This window comes from Stegodyphus dumicola, chromosome X1 (genome assembly GCF_044657685.1).
Source record: "Stegodyphus dumicola isolate Sdum_Otavi_A_Nest chromosome X1, ASM4465768v1".
NCBI lineage: Eukaryota > Metazoa > Arthropoda > Arachnida > Araneae > Eresidae > Stegodyphus > Stegodyphus dumicola.
The window spans coordinates 228,064,072-228,090,399 of record NC_140780.1 but is presented as its reverse complement, the minus strand read 5'-3'; the positions used below and the strand labels follow the sequence as shown (position 1 = coordinate 228,090,399).

At 32.0% G+C, this 26,328-nt stretch overlaps 1 protein-coding gene across 1 annotated transcript in view; it reads right to left on the bottom strand.

Annotated features, from left to right (window-relative positions):
• LOC118189021 (immunomodulatory peroxidase-like) overlaps nucleotides 1–26,328 on the bottom strand; it is a 91,261-nt gene that overhangs the window by 42,356 nt on the left and 22,577 nt on the right. Inside the window, exons 3-9 of the mRNA XM_085806933.1 lie at nucleotides 24,891–25,027; nucleotides 19,844–19,944; nucleotides 19,589–19,726; nucleotides 16,038–16,175; nucleotides 15,799–15,928; nucleotides 10,345–10,514; nucleotides 7,808–7,978 (exon numbers count right to left, since the gene is read on the bottom strand). Of these exons, the coding sequence (XP_085663059.1) occupies nucleotides 7,808–7,978; nucleotides 10,345–10,514; nucleotides 15,799–15,928; nucleotides 16,038–16,175; nucleotides 19,589–19,726; nucleotides 19,844–19,944; nucleotides 24,891–25,015 (973 nt within the window). The 5' untranslated portion in view covers nucleotides 25,016–25,027. The remainder of the gene's footprint in view (nucleotides 1–7,807; nucleotides 7,979–10,344; nucleotides 10,515–15,798; nucleotides 15,929–16,037; nucleotides 16,176–19,588; nucleotides 19,727–19,843; nucleotides 19,945–24,890; nucleotides 25,028–26,328) is intronic.

The window sequence follows — 26,328 nt, the reverse complement described above, 5'->3', positions numbered from 1 at the left end:
CTAGTGTATAACAATTTTTCGATTAAAATCATTCCACAGTTAAATCTAGAATAGGTTCATTTAAGTATGCCACAATTTCATTTTGCTCCATTTGACATTTTATTCTCGTTTTCTATCAAATTTCTAAATAATGTAAGCATTTCAAAATATTTTTAACAACACGGAAACGAAACTCTGGAAAGCAACCCAATATTTAAATGTAATTTTAAACTCTAAATTGCCTTACTTAAGTATCGTATTTTTAATATGAAAAATGAGCTCTGGGTGTCAGAAAACTAACTGTATAGGGAATCAGTATTCTGCAAAGGAAGAAAAGCAAAAAGATTCAAAGTCCGAGTTAACTACACTCTTTTATAAATATACCAGTTTACAGTAATTAAAAGATCGCATTATATAACGAAAAAAATCGTCAAAAGTTTTTACCATTTGAATAAAAAGAGGAAATTTTATTTGTTCTCAATAGTAACGTGAAAAACAGTACATTTTTGCATATCTGTTTCGATATACACATTTTGATGTATTTATCAATGAGGAGATACCTCTTTGACGCCTTATGTTTATTAAAACAAATCCCATTAAGGTTTTCACATATCTATATAAAACATAGTTCGCGTTCGAAATTGTCTCAAACTATAAAATTCAAGTTGTAAGAATTATGTTAATTTTATTAACAGTTAAATTTTAAGTTAAAGTTCCTTTCCTGTCAAATTTTTAACTTCAACTTACTACTTCCGGCCAGAACGTAGTTTTGGAATTTGCTGAATATATAACGAGAAGGAGCGGTATTTAAACCACGAAGTTACTTACCGAGACAGAAAGAGAAACAGAGTTTCTGAACTACGCGCGTCTGCCTTTTTGGCCGCTCTCTCTCTCAAAGCTGTTATACGCTCAGCCGTACTCAGGCCCTTGCTAAGCTTCGTAGTAAAATAGGTTAAGGGGCCAACTCTCATTGTACCTTGATAGCTTTGGCTATACTTAGTTAAATCTTAGTTTTAGTTTAATTCTTAGTCTGTTAAGTTCAAGTCCAAAGTGTGGACTTTATTTGTTCACTCCCAGGCGGAGTCTTGTTAAATCTTATAGAAATAATAAAGGGTTATTTACCCTTCTCTCTTGTTGTTTTCTGTCTTCGAACTCTAGCGATTATTCGCTTATCAGTTCTTAGGTTCCTCACTTCCAACATTAACTTAGAATTTCAAGGGAGGGACCTTACAAAGTGTTTAGGTCTGATATATATCTATGAAGATCGAAAGCTTAGGGTACGATATAAACTCTTTACACAAAGAATGGTAACTATTTGGTTAAAAGACAATTATAAAATATATTGAAATAAGAAGAGTGTTATTTAAAATTAGTGAATAGTTAACTTAGTTTTAAGTGTCATGTAAGATATTCCGTTATTTTAATTAGAGTGATGAATCTAAAATGACCAATTAGATGATTTTTATTTTTATGAATTTCCTTCTGTTATCAACTCATTACTCATGAATTATGAACTTTCCAATGCACTCTTGGCCTTCAGATCTTAAATACTTTTTGGCATAATATATTGCTTCAAATTAATAGATTAAAAGTGATCAACAAAGCAAATGTTTTGTACTGCACATTAAATTATGCACAAATTAAGGCTACATCCAGATGCATAAACACTGAAATGTATAATCTTTCCTTCTCATATATTTTCAACTCTGTATGTTAAGAAAAGCTTATTCTTATTAGAAATATTATAATATTTTAACTTCAGCCAAATTGCAAATTTTATTTGATGCCGTCCGGATTAATTTCGTAAGTATCATACAAAGAACTGGTCTGTATGACCATGGCAGTCCATGTCAACCTTCCTTACGATGTCTGTCTTGAAAGACTACTTGAAATAATACTGAGGTCTCAGGGAATTCCTAAATAAAATTCCCTATTATATTTACGGCTGAAGATATATCATCATCCTTAGTAAATTGTATTTGTTCATACTCTTTTAAATGGAGAACAGCATTCTATATATGTTTATTGTGTTTCATTTACTAGCTTATTGATATTAAGGGATTCCACTTTCCCCCAAAAGATCATGCACAGTAATGTAAGTCAAAAGTGTGGGAACAGAAAACTTTAGATTTCGTTTTTTAAATTTCTTACTTAGAATTTTTGTTTTATTAAAACACACCTAAATGCTCTAACATAAGTTTCTAAGACATAAAATATAAAAGGAACATAGAATGTGTAAGGATAATTAAATTACTGCCTTCTTTTTTTCAGAACTGAAGCTTTCATTTTAGGCAAACATGTTACCTAAGTAAACAAATAAAAGTTCTCTGTTAGCTTAGCATTTTTCTGAATAAATCTTCGTCCCCCCTCCAATATTATATCTTGATACGGTATATCGAATTATGAATATCCCAGTGTTCAAGTGACCACAGTCATGTGAGCAGTATACAAAAACTGCGTTTAAGTAACAGAAAGGAAAACGCAGACTGAGTTTTGAAGGAATTATCTATGTAACTGGACGTCAAAAATTCAGACTGGGTTTTAGAAGAATCCAACTGTGTAATTGGAAGTTAAAAAGTCAATTGGAAAGCTGTTAGAAGAACCCCTCCCCCCAAAAAAAATTTAAAGTACTAATTAGGTACCAATGAAAACGTTTAAGTATGCAAAACATACCATAAACAGTGCATAAACTCTGCATAGTGATATGCTTCTATAGATTAGCCAAAGGAGCTCTGAATGACTAAAAACTGAAATAAGACTATTCATCTGTGATCTAAATTTTTGACAAAACTGTGAATGAAATGTGGTGTTGTAATAGCACATAAATTGCCAAAAAAATTCAAATGTTATAAATAATATCAAAGTTATTAAAACTCATGCTTAATTTGCCAGTAAAATTATATTTGCGAAAATAATTATAATTATTTGGTAACACATACGAGACTTGTATAGAATCTATTTATTTTATACAAATTATAAACTTTCCTTTGGCTAGTGTAGAAAGTTATTTCAGACCTGCTGCATATAAAAAATAAAATAAATGTAATCAATGTTAAATGCTTTTAATTTTTTGAGTATGAAAAATTAGATGTATCAATACAACTCAAAATGTATTATTAATTACTTTTATTTTTTCATTTAAAAATGGTATCTTTTTTAAGACTCTACACTTAATATACACTTTTGAATATTTCCAAAAGAAGAGAGACCATTTAAAGTGATCAGTATTTTTTATTGCTTTATAAGCTATTTCTCCCACCTTCCTAGCATGCCTTCGTGGTGTGGTGGTCTGCACGCTGGGCGCGTTTTCCAGAGGTCCGCTGTTCGATTCCCGGTGAAGGCCCTGCACATTTTCTCCCAAAGTAATCAGTTGTCCATGTACAGGCTTCCAAAGCTATAATACTGCATTTTTTGAAACTTCAATATCTGGAAGAAAGTATTTACATCGGACGTATAGCATTTAAGCTTGTTATATGAGGTCCATTAAAAGTAAACCTTACTATTAAGATAATATTTTCCTGGCGTCATTCTATACTGCCACTAGACAATATATTCTTGGCGCCATTGTATACTGCCACTAGAAAATATTTTTAGGAGCTTTACATCGTACTTACTCAGCTATTTAAAAGCCTAACAAATTTTATACCTAGGGTACTTGAAGTTGCTTAGTTATTTCTTTCCTTCTCAAATATGATACAATGAAGAGGCATCATCCCAGCGGGGCTTGAAAAAGAAAAATTAAGAAAACTAGATAACAAGAGAACGAGGCACTGAACGGATCTCTACCGAAATTTCTCCATCACCTGCCTAAACCAAAAGACCAGAAGGAATCTTCTTCTTCTTCTAGAATTGTAATAGAACAAACTGATCTAGAAACATCAGTTTGTTCCATTGTAGCTTCTTAAGAAGAGAGTAAATAATGTTAAGATTTGTGAACGAGAGGAAAGATTTTAATATTTGTGAACAAGACTTCGAAAACATCAAAACATTATTCCAGCAAACTGATATACAATATGACGGTTCAGAACTGTAACAACAACAACAACAACAACAACAACAACAAAAAAAAAAAAAAAAAAAAAAAAAAAAAAAAAAAAAGAAAGATTTATCAGATAGAATTGATGCATTGCTCGTTGGCTAAGATGTGAAAATTGGCCTATCCCTTTATCAGATGGCCTTAGAATTGACGTTAAAAAAAGAAAATTTCCAAAACAAGAGAGACCATTTAAAGTGATACAAAGAGCAGGAGTAGGAGAACGTATAAAAGGGCAAACTCGCCAGTTAGCGAAACATTGGTTTTACAGACACTTTCAAAATGGTAAAAATGCTCTCAGAAAGTGAATGGTTTATTTCCCATCCAAGTAAAGCTTATTTTGCTTGTAGAGTCATTAGGTTTTGTTGAAGAAGGGACGTGAAATATGTGCACTGCCCTCGTCAGTACTCGAGCCTTTCAAATACGAGTTGAATATGCTTCCATTTACACCACGAAGGCTCGCGGAAAATAGGCAGAAAATACTTATATGCTTTTGTTGCAGACTCTTGACTGTTCATCACAAAGAAGTGCTGGTATATGAAATTTATTACGGAATTCCGAAACTGGTGGAAACTGAACTCTAAGCTGTCGCAACATAAGAATTCTGACGATAAATTAAACAATCTTAAAAAAACAGAAAACTTTAGGGGCAAGCTAGAGCTTACTAAAACGATTGATGTTGTTCATCAAGCAAATCTAGAAATGGAAAGAAAAAAGGTGGAATGATATTTTGCATCACTTATTGGACATCCCATGTTTTCAGCAAGACAAAACATACCATTTCGAGGTCACAAAGAGTATCAATTTTCAGAAAACAAGGAAAAGTTTTAGAGTTAATTGAATTAATCTCACATTACGACCCTCTCTAAAAAAATGTTTAGTGAAAATCCAGCAGTATAGATCAGGAAACATGACTTCGTACTTCTACCCTAGAAGCAAAGAGTCATATAAGCGATCAAAAACGCGAAATATCACGGAATAATGATTGATAGTTCACCTGATGCATCGTACCAGAATCAATTGAACCATATTATTAGACATGTTCACACTGAAAACGTAAAAGTAGAAGCGAGAATCGTTTTTGAAACTTTTCCTCCTTGTTGGAGAGAAGGCTGTTGACGTCATACAGGGAATTTATGATGTATGAAAATGTCATTAATGAAAAACTAGTGGACGTAAACTTCTGTCGAAGTCAAATCTATGATAACGTTTCCATTATGGCAGGTGTTTACTCTAGGGTACAAGTCAAGCTCTAGCGTAATAAGAAATCTTTATTTGTACCTTGCGCTAATCGCTCGCTTAACTTATGCGGGGTGCATGCATTTGGAAGTGTTCCAACTTGTCTAACGTTTTTTAAAACACTAGAAAACGTTTACAACTTCTTCTCTTTATCGACTCACAAGAAAGATATATTATTAGTGATTGTTGGGGTAACTTCAAAATGATTGAGCAATATGATGCAGTGAAACCTGTGACGAAATATTTTTAAAGCTTAGTGAAAACTGTAAAAAAATGTATGAAACAAAAAAGTAGATACTAGAGTTTCAGCTCAATGTTTAATTAAAAAAATGTGATTTCAACTTTCTCGGTTATCTTCATTTGTGGTGTAACATTCTTGACGAAGTGAACCATACCCGCAAAATACATGAAGACTAAAGGAATTGCTTTGGATAAAACCGTACAAAAGTTAACTGCTTTAAAACATTTTCTGGAACGGAGCGGAGATGAACTGGCTGAACATGTGTTAATATTTTCTATAAGAAGTTGTGAAAAATGGGCATACCCAGTAAACGATTAGACCAAACAGGCTTAAGACTATGATGCCAGGATAAGATCTAAGACATGAAACCTTGACACTGAAACAAGAATTAGAAAGATACATACTATTTCAATCCATCGATACTTTCTATCAGTATCTTACAACTAGGACAAAATCGTTGGGAAAATATATACAAATTTGCAGCCGTTTAATCAATGTACCTTATTGAAGCAGAAATTAAAGGATTTCCAAAGTTAGTTTCAAGCTTTGCCGAAATTTTTTATGAGATAGAAGAAAATGGAATCTTACCAGAAATTAAACTGTTAAGATATAATATTAACACTAAAGACTTTTTTGATAGTGTATACTTCAGTTCCTTCTGGTGAGAGAAGCTTGTCAAATTTGAAGTTTGTTAAAAGCTATCTTCGGTCAACAAATGAGCTAAGTAAGACATAAAGGTTTGGAAATACTTTCCACTGAAATTGTAGTAGCTAAAAATTTGATGAAAAATAATTTTGAATGAATTTTGATGAATTTGATCATTTTGATGGAGCTTTAAAAGCATTATCAGAAGTCGAAGCTCGCAAAAACAAATTTAATAAGCGTTTTAAATATATGTTTGTCTGCTTGATGAAAGTTGTTTTTCTTTAGTCTTAAGATGATTTTTTTTTGTTTTAGAAATCATATTACCTACTTAATTTTAGTTAAATAAATGTTTATTACATATTTATATTGACATTTTGTATGGTGATTGCTACAATAAGAGATTCTCAGGGAGATTTCTTCGCTGGGTCTCAACAGCTATAAGTGTGTGAGTATATATATATATACACTTACACATCCCAGATTAACATATACCTACATGTTCCAATTTAAGATGCGATATTAAATTTAAGGCACAAGATTTCAATCATGGCCAATGTTTGTAGATGGTACTGGCATGTATAATGTGTACTTGCGTAGTAGCAGTCAAGACACAGGCTTTTTGACTACTGAGCACACTTTCTGGACAAAGCAATTCTTTAGGAGCATATTATGAATTACACATCATTGTGCATCCATTCATCATGAAATTTTTGTGCCTTTTACATTAAATAGAGATGAAAGCGAGGACATGTTGGCTCGAGGCAAACAAAGCAGGAAAGTTTCTGACGCATTTAAAAGAAAGCCTGGGACAGAAGAAAAAATTATAGTTCCCTTAAACAGTGTCAATTTCGAATCAAAGTGACTGGCTACAGCGTATTTGTATTAGCAGCATTATGTATGATCATTCGATATGGATTAATTTGGAAATGACATAATTTAGCATAAGCATTTACTATTATTCGAAAAGAAGAAATGCTCAAATTCAAATGAAGAATTAAGGGGCTACTGCCACTTAAAATTACAAATTTACTTTACATATGTTTTATTTTACATAAATATACGTTACAAAATTTATGATAATGATGATTATTATATAACGAAAATGATGCACATATTTACGTAACAGCAACTATGAATGTGATATAGTTTATTCTTTAGTATTGATGCTAAAACGTTTAACTACCGAGTAATTATGAAGCGATATTTTGTCCCTCGGTTCAGAAATAAAATAACTCCATCATTTTTAAAGCTATTCGAGCCACATAATCTTCTCTTTTTTATTGCCTAGGAAAATCATATAAATTTTTAGGATCTAAATTTCAACACGGGCATCTATTTTACATCTTTTCTATTTTTATGCATTTTTATGCTACGAGTAATTATGATTTTCTAAAATATGCTGCTGTTTTTTGCAAAATAATGTTTCAAGTGAAGAAAACTGTCTGGAACTTCTTAAAAGTGATTGCATCATTACACACACACACACACATATATATATAGCAATAAAATATTTGATTCTTAAAAAGAAACTTTTACTAGTTAAAAGAAAGATAAGAACAAAGAAAATTAAGCCCTCCTCTAAAGATAAAATCTCAGTGATTGCTTTGTATAAAATCTGCATCCTCCTAAGCAAATTAGATTGCAGAAATGACTATAACTAAATATCTTACTTGTATCAATTGCTGTCTGTACCATATCGTGATCTATAAGTAATCCAAAATTCAGAAACAGAATCGTAGCCTCACTATCAGGTTTCATTTTTTCTGAGTATAATTTCTGACTCAAAAATCTTGCATTAGGAAGTTCACCTCCACTGGAAGAAGTTCGAATGGATGACGCTCCTGTAAAGAATAATACAAAATAATTCTTATTATATCTTATCACATAAATGTACATAACCATCTAAAGTAATTTATAAAAGATATTCTTTCTCTTTACCTTTAAGATCATAGAAACGTTGGCCAATGTTAACAATTTTCTGTGTATCCTACTTCAAAATTCAATAAATCATACTAAGGATTGAGATAGAAAAGGGCTAATAAAACAAAACAATATTTTATTCTCAATATGTCTCGCGTTTAACATTTAATGCAACATTTTCCTCATAATGGTGATTTCAGTTAAGTACTTCTACCATTTTTGATCTGCCGAGTGTCCTGAATGATTCAGTTTTTTAGTAAATAATTCCTATTTTTAATTTCTATTTAAATTGTTCCGAGAGAATTTCGAGCCACTACACACACTTACCCATTTCAGATAGATCACCTTTGATACGAAAGACCAAAAGGAAAACATTTGGCATTCAATATACCACAGTAAAAAAAAAAACAAGTATCCTTCCAGTGCTTTGCTATAATAATAATGAAAGAAACTAATATTCTCAGAAAACCATAAACTGCCCTTCACTAATTTATGTTTTAATAACTCTACCTTTATCGTGTTTAGGCAGAATGTTTAAAAGTCTTGATAATCCCTTACTACTTCCAATTTTTCATTCATTACTCCAACCATGGAACGTAGAAAGGCAAAGATAGTTTCGGCAAAACAAGGTAAATAGAGCTAAATTGTTATTTTTTCCTCAATGAAATATTATTAAAGTGTTAATAGTATAAAAGTTGGTATGATAAACGCGTTGTAGATATGGATCTTGAAACTTGATTACCATTGAACTCTTACTATATTGAATGTTTGACATGGGCTATCAGATTTTAAATCTATCACTCTAGTGAAGAATTGATTACTGAAGTCTTTCCTGCTATGCATAAGGAATTTTGAACCAATTGTTTCTTAAATGTTTAATTATTATTGTATAAAATTCCTTATCATCCCCGTAATGTACCATAAATCAAAGAGCACAATAATTAAATCCATAAAATAAAATAAACCTTCTACTGTGACATTATTAACTAGCTCCAAACAAAAAAGTAAAGTGTAGAATCTTTTTCTAAAAGTTTCAAACTTTTTAAGGTATTTTCTCCTTCTTCCAGCATGCCTTTGTGGTAGCACAGTCGGCGGGTATTCGAGTGGTCCAGGGTTCGAGTCTTGGCGAGGGCAGTGAGGATTTCTTCATAAAAAAAGAAATCTAATGTCTCCACAAATTTCAACAATAAAAATTAATAGGCCTTTGACGTGTTACTAGTTTTCTTAATAACTTACAAGGATTTAGAAATAATTTATTCCTTATTACCTATAGTGTCGCAAGTAATTATTATTATTATTATTATTATTATTATTATTATCCAATGTAGGAAAATAACCAGCATAAATCCCAAATTTGCAAGCGAGAGCTAGCATTTTCAAATAAAATGTTTAGAAGTTCGAAAATAAAATTAAAAAAAAAAAAAAAAAAAAAAAAAAAAAATTGGAATTACTAGAATTCCAATACATCTACAATCAAAAGATCTTTAATTGATTTTGAAAAAAGGGAAGACAATAGAAACATTGAAACAGACTGTTTTCATATCGGGAAAACAAAACTCCAAAACAGGGTAAAAATCTATAAAATATTTATAGATTGTGAAAATCTGAGATTTTGCCCTTTAGCAGTCTTAGCTTTAGCAAATTTATACGTAATTTGATTTCAACAGCAAATTTTTCAGTTTCAGAAAGAAGAAGCAAATTAATATTTAAAAACTCTTTAAACTGTGTTGCAATGAATATCAGTAAACACAAATCCAGTTATTTCTAAATTAGGTTTAAATGGTAGAATTAAATTAGATGTATGCCAAAGCACGCAATAACTTTCTGAGCAAAACACATTGCAGAATCCTTTCTTCAGAAAACTGACACGTTCTGCAGGGAGAAAACAGAAGCGGCTAGAGTTGCTACTTTTTCCATTCCCGTCTCTTTTAACATAACTTCGCTTCCCATTTTCTATCGCAGTTGGTTAGTAGGATTTGGAAGGAATTGAAAAATAGGCATAAAAAATCAACTTCAAAATTAGCTGTTATTCAATTCTTGTGATTTTTCAGGCCATTTTTAAAGCGAATATCATAATTACCATTTTACAAACATTTTCCCCAGAAAGAGCACGTATACCATAGGGAAAAAAGGTTTTGTTTTCTTTTTGTGGCCTGCCATGATGCATGCTAATGCTTTATAATTTTTGTTATACTTTATTTGTGATCACTACTCATACATATTAAAAAAGAAATAATAAAAGCCCATACAAATGTTAAAAATAATTTTACTGAAATAAGATACAAACCATCGCCGTAATCTGGAGCAACCATTCTTACATACGGTGTTCCACTTTTTCCCGAAGTAGGATGTATTAGGTTATTACAGGATCCATCAATCTTTCGATACTTATATGTGGTGAAACATTTCTGCCTCCACGTTGGTTTGCACCGCTTCGGTAAGAATGATAGGTCTATGCTGAAATTAAATTTATAATGTAAGAATGAAAATTTTAAAATTGGCTTGAATCTTCTGACAAGATGATAATAAAGTTTAGACAATTTGAACATTGGAGAAGGCATTTGATACTTCTGTCTTGTTAGGATGCTAAATTGTTGCAACTTTGCCATTACAGCATCTTTAAAAAGAAACTACATGCCAGAAATTTTGTAGGTATTGAATTGCTGGTAAGTATAGAATGCCGTCTTTGATGGTTCTTACTGAGCATATTATTTTCTTTCTATAGAGATCCCTTAAGATTTTACTATGAAATTGTTCTTTTACAATACACCTATTAAACTATAAGGTGTTTTCTAACCGCAGTAATTCAGAAACGCCATAATAAGTTACTAAAAATAAAATCCACAAATGTAAAAATTCTCTCGGAATATACCGAAACGAAAGCAAACAAACAATGTTCTCAGATAGATTTCTAGTTTTTTTTTTATAATTATACGAAGTTTAGCACTAATCCTGAATATCTGTAAGAGAAAACAATATAGGGGAAGTTGCATAAGGCATAGATCAAGACCAGTTACAACAGTTACAAGCCCCTTAAGATAATATTTCATAACTTTTTTTTGTAAATTTGGTTTACTATGCAAGCATTTATTTTTTTGTTCATATTAAAAAAATATATGACGCAAAGAAGTACTTTGATAATTAAAATCTTGACAGTGTAATTAATTACAAGTAGTTATCTTTATGAAATAAATATGTTTTAAAATTAGGCATAAAAACAACCTTAGATTAGCATAAATTTTGGGGATAAAATAATCGAGGTTTTATTCTAATCTTCGCCAATCTCAAGTTATCTATCTATCTCTCTATATATATTAGACAAGAAATGAGAAATGATACTTATATACGATGAAATAAATTTGTTTCGGTTTATACCTGAAGAACTCAAGAAGTTTTATTTTACAGCTGATAAACCGATGAACTAAATTAGTTAAATTTTGAAGCACGAAGTATCTTTTTATTTTGTTTTGTTCTGCTTATAAATTTTTACATATCTTTGCTTTTAAGATATTGACATTTTTACTACTTTGCGTCAATATACATGAATTTATCCAGGACTTACTTTCCTCACACTTTTTGACAATTTTTATAGATAAATAGAAGATTTAAAGAAAATTTTGATGACTTTCTAGTTTTCTGTTTCGACTTCGAAAAATATACTCTTCCTTCATTTTGAGAATCCTCCCAAATAAATTGGGGTGGAGTATTCTAGAGTTCTTCAAGTCTTTTTTTTCCTTGACCTAGTTGTTTTAATACTTTTCATTCATGACCAACAAAGATATTTATGGCTTATTGATAAATTAAACAAATGTTTTAATGTTCAAATATTTTTTATTTATTGTGAAACGTAACAATAAAACAATATAAATGTAAAACAATAAAAACGCTTTAATGGGAAGCGTGACGTTGTTTCTCGTTAACTAGAGCTTTCAAGTCTACAGAAAAAGATGACAACTTTATTCTTAAACCCGATTCGACATCTAATTGGTGTCTATATTTATTTTTTAGAAAAACAAATATTAAGAAGACTCTTATACATTTGTAAATTGTAACAAAAAGCATTAAAAGCTTAATTGCCTTTTGTGTCAAAAATGGATACTCTTGACAACAGGATAGCCAAAAATTTATCAATGGTATTTTGTCGAAGATATTCTTAAGCGCTGTATCGCAAGACAATTCAATTATTGATTTAATATCTGAATTCATTAATTGCGTCTCTGAGTCTACACAAAAGGTGAAAGGGTTCCTTATGCACGCTTGAATGAATTAAAGGCTATGATTTAGAGGAAACTATTCCTTCAGATTTGCCCACAGATCTATCATATGTTTCTTGATAGAACGGAACACGACAACGACATTTCTCGGAGCTGCGTTTCCACGAAAACGAGCTACCATCTTCACTTGGTAAACGCCCACCAGCGGCTGAGCGGTAACGTCGCTGAACTCTGGTAGTTCGGTCCGAGGTTCGAATCCCGCGAAGTAACGTGTATACGAGCCAGTTTCCCTTAAAAAGTCCTCTACAAAGGCATCCCTCCTTTAAGGCAGATGGGCCCACCAGCGGCCGAGCGGTAAAGTCACTGAACACTGGTAGTTCGGTCCGAGGTTCGAATCCCGCGAACGGGCTGGCTGCATGGCGTTTTCGTGGTTTTCCCCTTGTGTAACGTGTATACGAGCCAGTTTCCCTTAGAAAGTCCTCCACGAAGGCATCCATCCCCTTAGGCAGATAGCCCTCGAGGGTTTGCCATAATCACACACACACACACACCTTTAAGGCAGATAGCCCTCGAATGCTTTGCCGTAATCTAATAAACCAAACCAAACCATCACTTGGTAAACAGACTTGAAATCCAAACAGGAATAAGTTATCGCTCAGATTGGTGAAAGAGACGTTTGATTTCAAATTGCGTGTATATACAAAATATATTTTATAATTATTTTAATACTGTTGGCTGAATACCTTGGCAAAATGACATGTGCTTATTACATTAATTGTTACTTTTAAATTGCATATTTTTTTACTCCGATTCTTGTAATGATCCGTTGTATATGTTTTTGTAAATACTTAAATACTTATTTTGTAAATACACCGTACATTCAGTGATTTGTCATTATTTCTGATTTTATTATTGTAAACAACATTTTTGTATCCATATATTTATTTAATAACTTTTATGTACACAATATAATATCATTTAGTGATATATGTTTGGTGATAAGTGAAAAATACGAGTATTTATTTTATTCCCAAAATATTAAATATTTCGTAAAGGCTTCTTGCTCAGTTGTTTTTTGTTTGAATTCCCATGTAAATTACAAATGCAAAGGTTGTGTGTAACTGGGAGAATTTTAATCACTAGCATAATACACAAAAATGCACTTCAGTTATTTTCAACTGTATACAACTGTATATTCCATATCCATGATAATGTGCAAAGAACTGTTGACTACAGTCGCTGCCAGTTACATGATCGTTATATGAATTAGAAATAACGTCAAATAAACTTTTTAGTAATGTTAATTTTTGTATTCATACACACACACACATATATATATATATAAATATATGTGTGAATTATACGTATATATATATATATATATATTTACACATCTAATAAGTCATATATATACATACGCATAGAAAGAGAGAAGCAATGGCTTAGAAGTTGATGATGTATGTGTTCATCTTACAGGACAATAACGTGAGACTACATAGAGCTCTTCTGGTCGACGAATTTCTCGAGGGTAAGGATATTCGCCGGATGGATCGGCCAGCCAGGTCTCCAGACCTTAGCCCTATAGAGCACGTTTGGGATGCTCTGGGGAGGGTAATTGCAACTTGCAACCTCCCTTCGAGAGCCACCCAAGAACTGAAAACAGCGCTGCTAAATGAGTGGGACCAATTGCCACAGGCACTGATAAACTGCCTTATTTCCAGTATGGCATCACGCTGCGAGGCCTGTATGGCTGTAAGAGGGGACCATACGCCCTATTAACGCATTTCTTTTGTGTCTTTTGCAACCGCTGTTTCAGACCTTCAGACTCCCATGATTTTTAGATACGAACATGTGTGTCTATTATAACTGTTCAAGGTTTTTTTTTTTTTTTTGTTTGTATTATATCAACCTATGTTTACACCAAATTTTATTAAAAATCTGTCCGCTAGTTCTGGAGATCGTAGATCAAATATGAAAATTCTCTTAATTTCTTTGCAGAGTGTATAAATGAATACTCAGTTCATTAAGGAAGTCACATATTCAAGGGAGAATTCGAATACACTTTTTAAAGGTGATAAACAGATTATGAGATAAACAAAAATATGATGCTATACAAGAAGTTTAATTTAAAAGATGAGCGCGCATTTAAGGATATTGTATTTTGATCATTATTTTATTTGCAGAACTTTTTCGTTTCCTTTATCTTTCTTTTGTATATAAGGGGTTAATAAACTAATTTGATGAGGAAAGGAGAAAACAAATTTTTCAGAAATAAAAAGATGTTTGACAAGTCTTTTGGGGGGAGCAGGTATTGAACACGGTCATATCGACTGTCGCGTCTCTGATTACCGTTTTGTAAAAAAGTTAACTTGTGGGGATATTTCTATTTTTAGATCAGGTGTTTTTAAAACTGAGTCATTTCATTGAAGTAAATATATCTGTGGCCAAAATTATCGAATATGGAGCTTTGAAAAATCAGCACCTATTTATCAGATTTTCTCTGAATCTTGCCAAAATTGTGTGGTATATAATGTTAAGGAGATGAATTATTAGGTCTCCTGTACTTTTAAAAACTATGGACTTTGGAAAATTATCAAAATACTGCGTGGCATTTCAATATCTTTTCACAACAGGTTGAAAATTTCCCCTAAATAAAGCACGATGGCGAGAAACTTCATACAGTAGATTCCACCATGAAGGTTTGATAACATTGTCATATCTACAGACTATGTCCATCAATATATAGTTTCTAATCGATCTAGATTGCTTTTGTGCTCGCGATTAAAACAAACTGTGCTTATAAATTATGCACACACCTTAGAAAGGGCGAAAATGAAAAATCACTGCTGCCTTTCGGAATGTAGATAGGAAAAGCATCATAATGTCTTTAGAACATGACATAATGTGCGTTATTTACAATATATCTTGCTAAAAAAATACGTTTCACAATATGTAAACGTACTGTTTATAAGAAGGGTCTGATTTTAAATGGAGCCCCTGTATATATGTTTGATTTAATTTATTTTATATATTCGATAAGAATTGTAATTTAAAATCACCTTCTTTGAAAACACTCTAGAAGATTAAGCTTTTATAAAATATAAACGTAGTCCTATTAATCAGGCCTTTTCCGGCACTTAAATTTCCTCTTGACTTCATAACATTAAAGTACCAACTTACGAGTCAAGAATAGATAAAAATTTACGAAGCTAACCAGAATTAATTTATCTTTTATTGTAAAGCTTATTGAAAGTCAGTCTGAAAGAGTCTGTCATTCAATTTTCCATTTCTTCCACTTATTTTACTTAATATACGTTAAGAGCAATGCTTCTAGAGTTTCTAGACTTTTTATGATAGATGTCAAAAAGCTTCTTATCTGTATTCATATCAATGGGTAGAATTATCACACATGTCACTGAGAATTACAATATGATGGATTCCGCAACCTACTTATTTTTTAAGCAATTTTCAGATTCTGTTATATATTTTACAGTGATTAAAAGTAACAAACGCATAGTAAATCGTACCATTTTCCAAGAGACAGCCGCGCTTTCTCAGCAAGGAGTGCGCAGCTTATTTTAGATTGAGGCACAGGTGCTCCTAAGAGAGGATTACTGTGTACGTTCTTAAATGGACAACTGGAAGGAGCAGCTACACCTGCAGAATGACAATACAGTCATATTTCAGTAACAAAATTTGGAACAAGTAAGGTTTTTAGATTTCAAAGCATTTAAAGCAGCTTCTTTTAACAAGTTAAAAGTTTTACTTCGATTTGAAAGTTTTTTCCATCCACGATCAATTTTCTTCCATTTCATATTACCAGAGTCCATTTGAGACCTGAGAAGATTTTGTCCATCTTTCCGAGCTGTATCGAATGCATTCATATCGTCTGTGGTACGCCAACCTAAATTTGGGAAACATTTAGCCACAATAAAAGTTAGGAGCAATACGCAGTACATCAAAACATTAGAAGAACAGATTAATTGGTGTATACAAATATATGATATATGCAGATGAACAAAATGAAAACCAGTAAATCACAGTGATAACTGTAATTCAGACAAGATTTAAAATACAAAGCGCACCACTAAACGGGTCGCGATCGATTTCTGACAGTACAGCCATATTATTGAATTATACATATTGCTATGTGAGCTAATTTTCTCTACTTAATGAATAAATTAAATCTGCTTTAAAAATAATACACTGTAGTGAGTTTCAAACACATGTTGCTGAGCTATAAAATTCGTTTCCTTCTTCGTTAAGACTAATATTAGTAGTATAAATTAAACAACGTGCATATCGTTGATATTATTATCAAAATTATTTACAAACTGTAGTGAAAAAAAACTCAAATGCCATTGAAAATATATCCACATGTGATCTGGATGATTTAGAGAAGCTCTCGTTGAAAGATCCTAAACGAAAATTCATCAAATGATCTATACAATGATGAAAATGCCCATAACCTCAGGATAGAGATTTATATAAGCAAAAATTCAAGTTACATTTCTAAAGTGTAACATAACCAAATTCACCCAATAAAAACTCAAAAGACACTATTTCGTATTTCCGGTACATAATAACTGAATCGTTCATTAAGTGAGTGAGATGTATCTTCGCTAAATTTATTTTTCCTTAAAAATGTATACTATTTTGAAATTGGTATTTTATTTAGTACATCAACATGGACAACATTTCATAAAAAATTCTAGACCACAATTCATTTGATACAAGCACGCAAAATAAAAATTTGTAAGTTAGATGACGAAAATAATGTTACAGCTAATGATTCTTTAGACAGTGGTCGAAGCAGGATTTTTTGATTTTGTTTTTGTCAAAAAGCTTGATGCTTTTACAGTTGAGAATTTTAAGGGCAAGGTAATCAAAATCATTGTTATTGTATTGATTTTAATAAGTTTTAAAACTTTAGGGTAAATATTAGCAGTTTAAAGTAACCTAGGATTACTGAAATGACAAGGCTATCTATTTTGCTAAAAGTAAGGTTAAAGTTTTCAGTGTGTTCAGTAGAATATCATAATTTCATTTGTTTTACTTGTGTAAACTATAGGACACCTTTTAATCATTCTACCATTAATAAATCATTTTGAAAACATTTATCTTATAACCTGAAAAACATGACATGAAAAAATACGTATATATATATCTAACTGTATATATATGTGTGTCGACTTATTAAGTCATACATATTATATTATGACTTATCGAGGCAATCTCATAATTTTAAGCAGGACGAGAAGAAAAAATTATAAGCTTGAAAAGTAATACGAATCTATCGAGAAAAAGTTCTAGAAATATTCAGTCAGTAGGATAATTGTTCATACTCATAAAAATAAAAGACAGAAGGTTTGACTCCTATGCAATAAAAATTTGCTGACATATTTTATAATCATAATCAGAAGTTGTACACAAGTTGAAGAGCAAAAGGTTTGCACTTGTACGTACGAGAAATTGATATACCAGTTTAGAAAAAAGGTTTCTGATGTTAATAGATTAAGTGACGAGCATTGCTGTGTAGACTGACGTGAAAAATATTGATATATATCTATATATATTTAAAAAATTTATCCACATAATCTTACAGTATTCGTGTTCTAAAAAACATTGATAGGTTTCAGCATTCGCACGCAACCAATTTATAACACTATTTGATTAAATGAAAAATGAAAAATATTTCTAATTTAGTGAATTTTCGTTTGGTAATGAAATTCTGATTTTAAAATAATAATATTCATAAAAATATTTATAACGAATTTTTAGCATATAAAAACTTCATAAATTACTTGCATGAAAAAACGTTTTGCTACCATATGTAATAAATTAAAGAATATTACATATTAGTAATCAGAAAACAATGTCTTTGGATGACATTAAAAAGAATAAAACAGCCTCGGATTATTCTAATTTATTTTTTAACCGACAAATTGAAATAGATGGCAAATTTTGAAATTAAATATTTCGAATACATTTTGTGATATGAGAGCGAAACGTCTTGAATTTTATTTTTTTAAATGTACATAAATTTTTACTAAGGATGATAGTATAGCGACTGAGGGACCGATTCGTAATTTTATCAAAATTCACTTTTTAAATTTAAATATGCCATAGCACAAATATTTGCATCATTTAAAACACTTCTGTGATTGGGAGTGTGTATATACACTTCCAATCACAGAAGTGTGTATACATGTGTGTATATTCAGAAGTGTGTACTCATATATACATAAATACACACACACATATATATATGAGAACAACGATTACGAAAGTAAGGGCAGCATAAAGATTTCTATGGGCATGACGTACGAGCATATAGCAAAACGCGAATTTTATCTTTTAAAATTTCATAGATTTGATTGGCCCGCTTTGGTGAAACCACTATAGGTATGTCAGAAACTTAATGTGCCCAGTACTGGAGCATAAAGATATTAAAAGATTTAAATTTTCATATAAATTTGAGTACATTGTTTGCAAGCTAATGTCATAATTGTGATAAATAAAGAGTTTTCCCATTCTTATAAAATACATATATTTACTAAAATTCTCTAAAATCTTGATCACGATTAATTAAATGCTTGTAAATGGTTAACGGCCGATATGTTTATTCTAAATTGTTTATCACAGTTATATCATACGTTACTAATTCTTATTTATTCCTTAATCATGTAAAAATTATTTAAAAAATTTGACCTTGAATGGGAAATCAGAAGGTAAGTAAAAGATGGAAGAACAATATTTCTGTTAAGTAATCACCGCAACTCACTGAAGTTTCTTTTTCACGTATTGCTTCTATTCACACATAGGAAAACAGATGCACTAGTTTCAGGATAAAGCTTAGAAAAGTTTTTTAATGCCATAAAAAGAGAATTTATGAAAAATAAGAAAATTTATGAATATTTATGAAAGTGAATTTAACACCTGACAAAAATGCGGAGAAATTCTTAAACGAGGAAGTTAAAAGAAACTAATTTGAAAAAACAATTTAGTTAGTTCTTACATAAAAGTCAACTTACTTCTGCCACTGTAACATTAGACACAAGGTGATTACATAAAATATTTAGTTATTATTCACAATATCGTTTATTTATGATAGATTACTCTTGAAATCACTAATAATTAGTAAATATATATATTACACAGTCTCAAAATGTGAGAGAGTAACCAGAGTCAACGCACAACTGCAAAATTTATCACAAAACTACTTTAAGAATTCTTTTCCTTTAAAAGCATGTATACTTTTCATTTAGATTTCTGTAAACTTTCTGGGAATTAATGCTTTTATAATTAAAAAATGACCTGTTTCTGAAATTTTTTTCCAGCCTTTTTCAACATTATCCCATTTCTTGTTGCCTGAGTATTTTCCAGATTTCGCAGAATTTTTCTTATCTTGCCATGTGTTATCTAATGCCTTTTTATTGTACTTAAATGGCGAACCTAAATAAGAAAGATTCATTTAAGTAATCACAGAGGTACTAAGTCAAGCATTCTCCATACCTAGATGACAGACAATGTATCATAAAACTTTAGTTAATTTATAAATGTAATTCTTACCAAGTAAGCCGTCGTCCACTTTATCAAGGACAAATTCCTTGTCAGAAGAAGAGTGAAAATTTTCTAACAAAATCAGTAAAGCTACAACCGAAAGAAACAATCTGAAAAGCAAAAGTTTTCATTTAATGATATTAAACGTATACACTTTATTAAATTGTAAAAAGTTTAGTATGAATTACCATGAGGTAGTAAAAGGTTGATGCATTTTATTTCTGAATATAAGCTAAAAATTCAGTTTACTGAAATTATTTTACTTGTCACCTGAAAACGCAAGCATATTTCTCCTGGAAAACCCACTTAACTCAAATTTAATACGCGCTTTTCTCAGTTAGAACTACTAACTTTAAATGATTATATTTCACCTTTTATGCAAAGGGTAAATCAGTTAATGGTGTATTTTCCTTATGTTTCCCGAAATATTTTGCTAACTAGCAATACTTTTGTTGTTGCTGTTGTTGTACTTAATCTCGCTTGTTTGAAATCAGAGCAAGCCTACGAAATTCATTGTTTCAAGGCGTCAAGATTGTGCCTGTCGTTGGCAAAAGCCTTGGGTACCAAGCACGTGACAACACGACTTTGTTCAGCTCTGCCCTCAGTTTTGAAGGAAAGCACCCCTGGAGGACAGGTCCGAGGGTCTTCCTGCCTTTTTTCCCTACCGTTATCTACTCGAGTGGACTTCCTACTCACCGCATATTTTGACTGGCTCCCATGCCGCACAGACTCTATACATTTGCAAACACCCATGAATGCTAATCATATGAGGTCAAGTCATAAATTACCAACAACCCTAAACACGGGGGTCTTTGAAAAAGTGATGACTGAGCGCTTCCGAGTCGTAGGAAAATGTGGGGGCCGTTTAAACATCTAATTTCTTAATGCTTAATTACTTAATTCAGTTTTATAGAGATGAAAATGAGCAAACAATTTGAATTCTTTGAATGAATAAAATTTTGTGCAATGAAAATGGATTATAGTACGATAAACTGTAAAGCTATTTTAAAGGCATAGGAGTAGAAAGATACATTTGTTACATCAATGAATATGTAGTACAAATATTGAGTTTTGCATTTCGAATGCTATGTTACATACGAAGTATCTGAGTATCTTAGAAAATAGTCTTAACTCAAATGGCTTTCAACGTTTTCATGTCTAAGGACCGTTCACCAAATTACAAATACGTTGCGGGTCGCTGTTTTTTGGTTAATTTTCTAATGCCATGTAAACATTTAATTTCTTTTAATTCAGAATTTATGAATAAAAGTACTCAAACTAGACTGCAGAAAATTATTAAGAATGAAGTTAATCATAATGAAAAATACATTATTGATGTAATTTTTGGCTATAGACGTATGCCTATACGTATATAAGTATATATAAATAGAACAAAATATGGAACAAGGTATAAACTATAAAAGAAAAATATCTTTAATATACAATGTTCATTAGAGTAAATATATTTACATAATATCAATATAAATTGTTAGTTAGGTTCTAAGGCTTATGCTAAGTTTATAACAGTTATTTTTAAGTTAAAGCTTCTTTCCTATCTCTATTAATTTCAGCTTACAATTTCCTTACCAGAATGTGTTTTTAGAATCTCGTTTAATGCGAATTAGAAGGAGTATTTAAGTCGAAGTTCCACTGACTTCGAGAGAGAGAATCAAAGTTTCTGACTAGCTCGCGTTTGCCTTTTGGCCACGTCTCTCTAAGCTGTTACTACGCTCGGCCGTAATACGGGCCCTTGATAAGCTTTGCTAGCTAATTCGAAATTTAGGGGCCAACTCGTTAGATTGTGTTAATTCTGCTACATCTCTTTAGTTAGTGATTAGTTAAGTTATTATTTCTTATATTTTCGATTTTAAGCCAAAGTGGAGGCTTTGTTGTACGTTCTGAGAAAGGGTACTGTACATCTTTAGTTTGAGCAATAAAGAGTAATTAACCTTTCTTGAGTGTTACGTTTCTGCTTCTGGGCTTAAGCGATTATTCTCTTAGCAGTTCACTAGGTTCCTCCACTCCTCCACACTTAGTTAAGAGATAAAAGGGAGGAACACTACAAGGTTTTGAAGCAGGTAAAGATGCCTCGGTGGAGGATTTTCTAAGAAAAATTGACTCGTATACACGTTACGTATGTGGAAAACCTCGGAAACGTCAATGCATCCATCCCGTTCACCAGGATTCGAACCCCGGATCGACCTACCAGTGTTCAACGACTTTACCACTCAGCCGCTAGTGAGCCACCCACACAGATCCACATATACACATTAAATTATTAAATTATATTTAAATGTCATTTATTATAATTCAGTGCAATTTAATCATAAAGACTTACAAAATATTTTACGGAATTACTTCGCTTCGTAGACTTTTTGTAAGTTTCATCATATTTCTTAAAAAGAATCTCAATGCCAATTCCATTTCCAAGTCGTTTATGTATCTTAATTTTTCTGCTCTGAATTATATTTGGAGAATTATTTCCCATGATTATAGTTAAATATGAAGTTTTATTAATGAAGACTTTAAGGATAAGAAGAGAATTAAGTCCTTTTCTAATTATTCTTGAAGCATTTGAATTTAAGAAAAAATGGCATATTAATACAGTCACTGAACTACAGTGAGCTATGAAAATTTTAACAAAGGGTTCGTACTTTATCTTATGAAAACAAAGTATCAGAATCTAATTAAATGTTTTGCTTCATAGAAAAATAGAAATTACAAATATTTGTGAATAAAAAGAAAATATCTTTAAGAAAATAAAACTGACATTGAAATTTAAAAAAAAATATAAGAATTAAAAATATTTCAGAAATTACATAAAGTAGCGAATAAACGTATTCGGCACAAGCTCGTTAAATGTAAAATAGATTATACTGTCAGAAAGTTCTCCTTGTCTCAGAAATAGGTTCATCAGGTTTAAAGGTTATTCAGACTAACGTGCGAAGTTCAATGAGTAACATGTATTTCCCTTTTAATGATAAACTAGACAAGAAAGGGGGGCCTGAAAATTAGATGCAGATTTAACAAGTGGATTGAACAAGCCTACCACTGTGTGTAAGTATTTTCGTGGACTTAAGGTAATGTAAATACTAGCCCATTTTCCCTAGAAAATTCTCTGTGAAACAATACCTAGCCAATCCTCATATGCTTTGCCATATTCAATTAAATAAGCACACAAAATCGTTCTCAAGATGATTAAGTAATTAATTTCATGTTAGATGATACGAAACTTTTTAAAAAAATAGTACACTTTCCATAAACAATCAGTGCTGTTCAACTGGAATTGGATCGCATTATATGTTTACAGCAGTGCTTTTTAGCCTCGTGATATACATCCATGTATTGCTCAGGGAAAAAAAAAAAAAAAAAAAAAAAAAACGAAATTTCTCAACGAAAATAATGTAATAAAGAAATGTTAATAAATAAATAAATGTAACCATTAAATTCATTTGATAATTGTAATTTAACTTGTACTTATAAGGAGATATATGTTATTAATAATCCAAAAATATGCATCCTAATATTATTAAACTGTTTAATAATATATAAAAGAGCACTTCAAAACTTTTCGCATCCTATATAATTTGTCTCCATTCTGGTACCATGTAGTACATCCATGCACACATTACTGACTTACAGTGAAGAACAGAGGAGAACTCTTTAACTCAAGTTTTTATTCCTGATATACTGACACTGAATGGGACCTAAAAAACTTTTCTTTTACAGTATATCTCCTCTTATGATTCCTAACACACCCGCTTATTTTTCCCTTCGTAATTAACGTCATTCTCTCCTTCTTGACCTCATTTGAAAAGACACACCCATACCTTCTGTGGGATTTGAAACTGGGCCCTTTGGTGCGGTAGTCAGAGACACTAACCATAATGCCGCTTGGGAAGTGATAATATTTTTAAAACGCTTAACACATAATATATTCTTAAAAACTGGTTAAAAACGACTGCATTTTGGAAATACTGAGCGTTGATAATAGCGACATGCAAACGGAAATATTCAACAAAATGTTAAAAATATTATTCACTTTGACCGATAGCTTACTTCTTAGGATTATAGAAAAATAAGAATGAACTTTTTCCAGGACTCCATGTTCTTGAAACCGAAAAACTAGTGCACATAAGTAGCTATAAAGAAGTGTGTCAATTTAATGCTACTGCATGCTTTGCGAGATAGTCAAACAGGTTTGCAAGTCTGCTATTCAGCCAGTACTCAACGCATTAAAGGAAGGAACCTTGTTGTTGCTGTCTTGCCCATCAATTTCATGAAAGAATGGCTGCCAGAGCCTGAAGGAGGCTGGACTTCTACTTCCACCCCAATTTTGAGGGAGAGCAACCCGGGAGAGATATGAGGGTCTCCCATCCCACTCCTCTTCCCTTCTACCAAACCACACGAGAGGTCTTTCGGCTTGGCATATATTTACCCCCCATGCCGCAAAGACACTATATATTTACAAACATCCATGTTTCCTCCGGGATTCGAACCCGGGCCCTTCGGTACCGCAGTAGGCTCCCCTAACCACTTAACCAATTCTGCATGGATATATCTATACCTGGGTCGGAAGCCAACTCAGCGGTTTACCTCCCCTAACCACTATCCGTCTGGGCGGTATAATGCAAGTCCTGATAACACGTCTCTTTTAATATATGATATTTAATCATTGTTAACGAGTTATTAAACTTAAGGTCTCACAACAAATCTCATTACTTGAAAGTACGAGTATGATTGAAAACAATATGAGGTAAACCAACAAAGTATTGGCTTATTTGCACCAAGAGAATTAATGCTAATACAATTTTTTTATTTGTTTCTGCCGAACTGATACAAATTAAAGCATTTAACAATGATTGCATGTTAAGATAATTTACATCTAATTTGAATGCAAAGGAGGAGCATTTGCTTTAGTAGAAATCTATGAAATTAGACGCTTAAATGTATATCAACGTCAGTCATAATTGCATCTTCTGTAATGAATATTCGGTATTATCTGTTCATCAGTTAACTGCACGGCATGCCAATAAAATTTTAAAAACTCACTTACCCTACTATGACTCCTGTTATTGTTATCTCTGCTGGAATTTTTAGGCAGATATTCCTTAGAATTCTCTTCTTGGGTATAGGGCCTCCTGTATGTAAAAGAGGACTTCCCTCGTTTGCAGAATCCATTTTTTGTTATCTCTAAAGTATTGAAAAGGTTTGTCATGAGTTTCGTTATCGATTACACTTTTAAACTATTTATAACTAAGCTATTAAGATTTATAACAGTACTTTTCTGTTAATGGGGCACCCGTAGTCAAATGTGCTCCAAATCGACAAATGTCGTAGCCTGTTTGTATCGCGCCATAATTACCCGAGCAATAATGTCGTTGCAAATAAGCAGGAAGAACGAATATTAATCCAGAAATTATCTTTTATAGTTTTATAGTTTCTTAGCTGGATGAATTGACAGCTGCCGAATATGAACACCTACAAGATATAAGATGTTTTCTCCTTCCTTTCCGCATGCCTTCGTGGTGTGACTGGAAGCACACTTGACGCGTATTCGGGTGGTCCGGAGTTCGAATCCCGGCGAGAGGGCATTGCATATTTTTCACGTCTCCAGCATCTATATAACCTGACTATACAGAGACATGCACACATACAGCGTTATTGATCCTGATAAGCGATGTCGTTAAAATGACGAAATAAACAGAGAAACATTCTAGAGAGGGGCACTAGTCGTCCCTCTCTAGAATCTTACCTCATCGAATTCATATGGTGGTGACTGCATGAAAAAACAGGTGTTTTCCACATGTTAAATGAATTTGCCAGTTTTTTGCCTTCTGTGTAATCTGAAATTAATCTGATGAAATTAGTTTTATATTTTGATACTGTCTTGTTAAAATGGCCACTTCGGCCAGTCGCCAAAATCGGAAGATTCACCGCCAGAAATGGCAAACTTGTAATAAAAGTAATAACAATAACATGTGATAACAGTAACAGTAAACGTGTAACAACAACAATGTGTCATATAACATAATATATATATATAATGTGTAATACCAATTCGCAATTTTCGCAATGCCGAAGTTGTGTGCGATGTCACTGTTTGCACGGGAAGAGTGCAATTCTGTGACATTTTTTCTTAGAAAAATCAGAGAATTACACAAATTCGACATCGCACATTATGTACATTATGTTATATGATTTCGGATTTTCCTTTTTGGAAGGGTGCCATAGTGTTTTCTAGCTTTCACCAAATCACTTACGATGACAGCTGCAAGTGAAATCCCCTTTTTTTTCTTACTTTATTTTTAGTATTTAGTCTTTACTGAATAAAGCAGTCATTCTTTTCATGAAGCTTCGCTGATCGTGAGAGTTGCCGCCAGCTAGTTAAATTGCACGCCAACGTTTCTGTTTAGCGCTAAATAGCGCCGTGTTAACAGAAAAGTACCCTTAGAATACTGCCTTTTCGATTTAGTAATTACTCTTAGTATTTG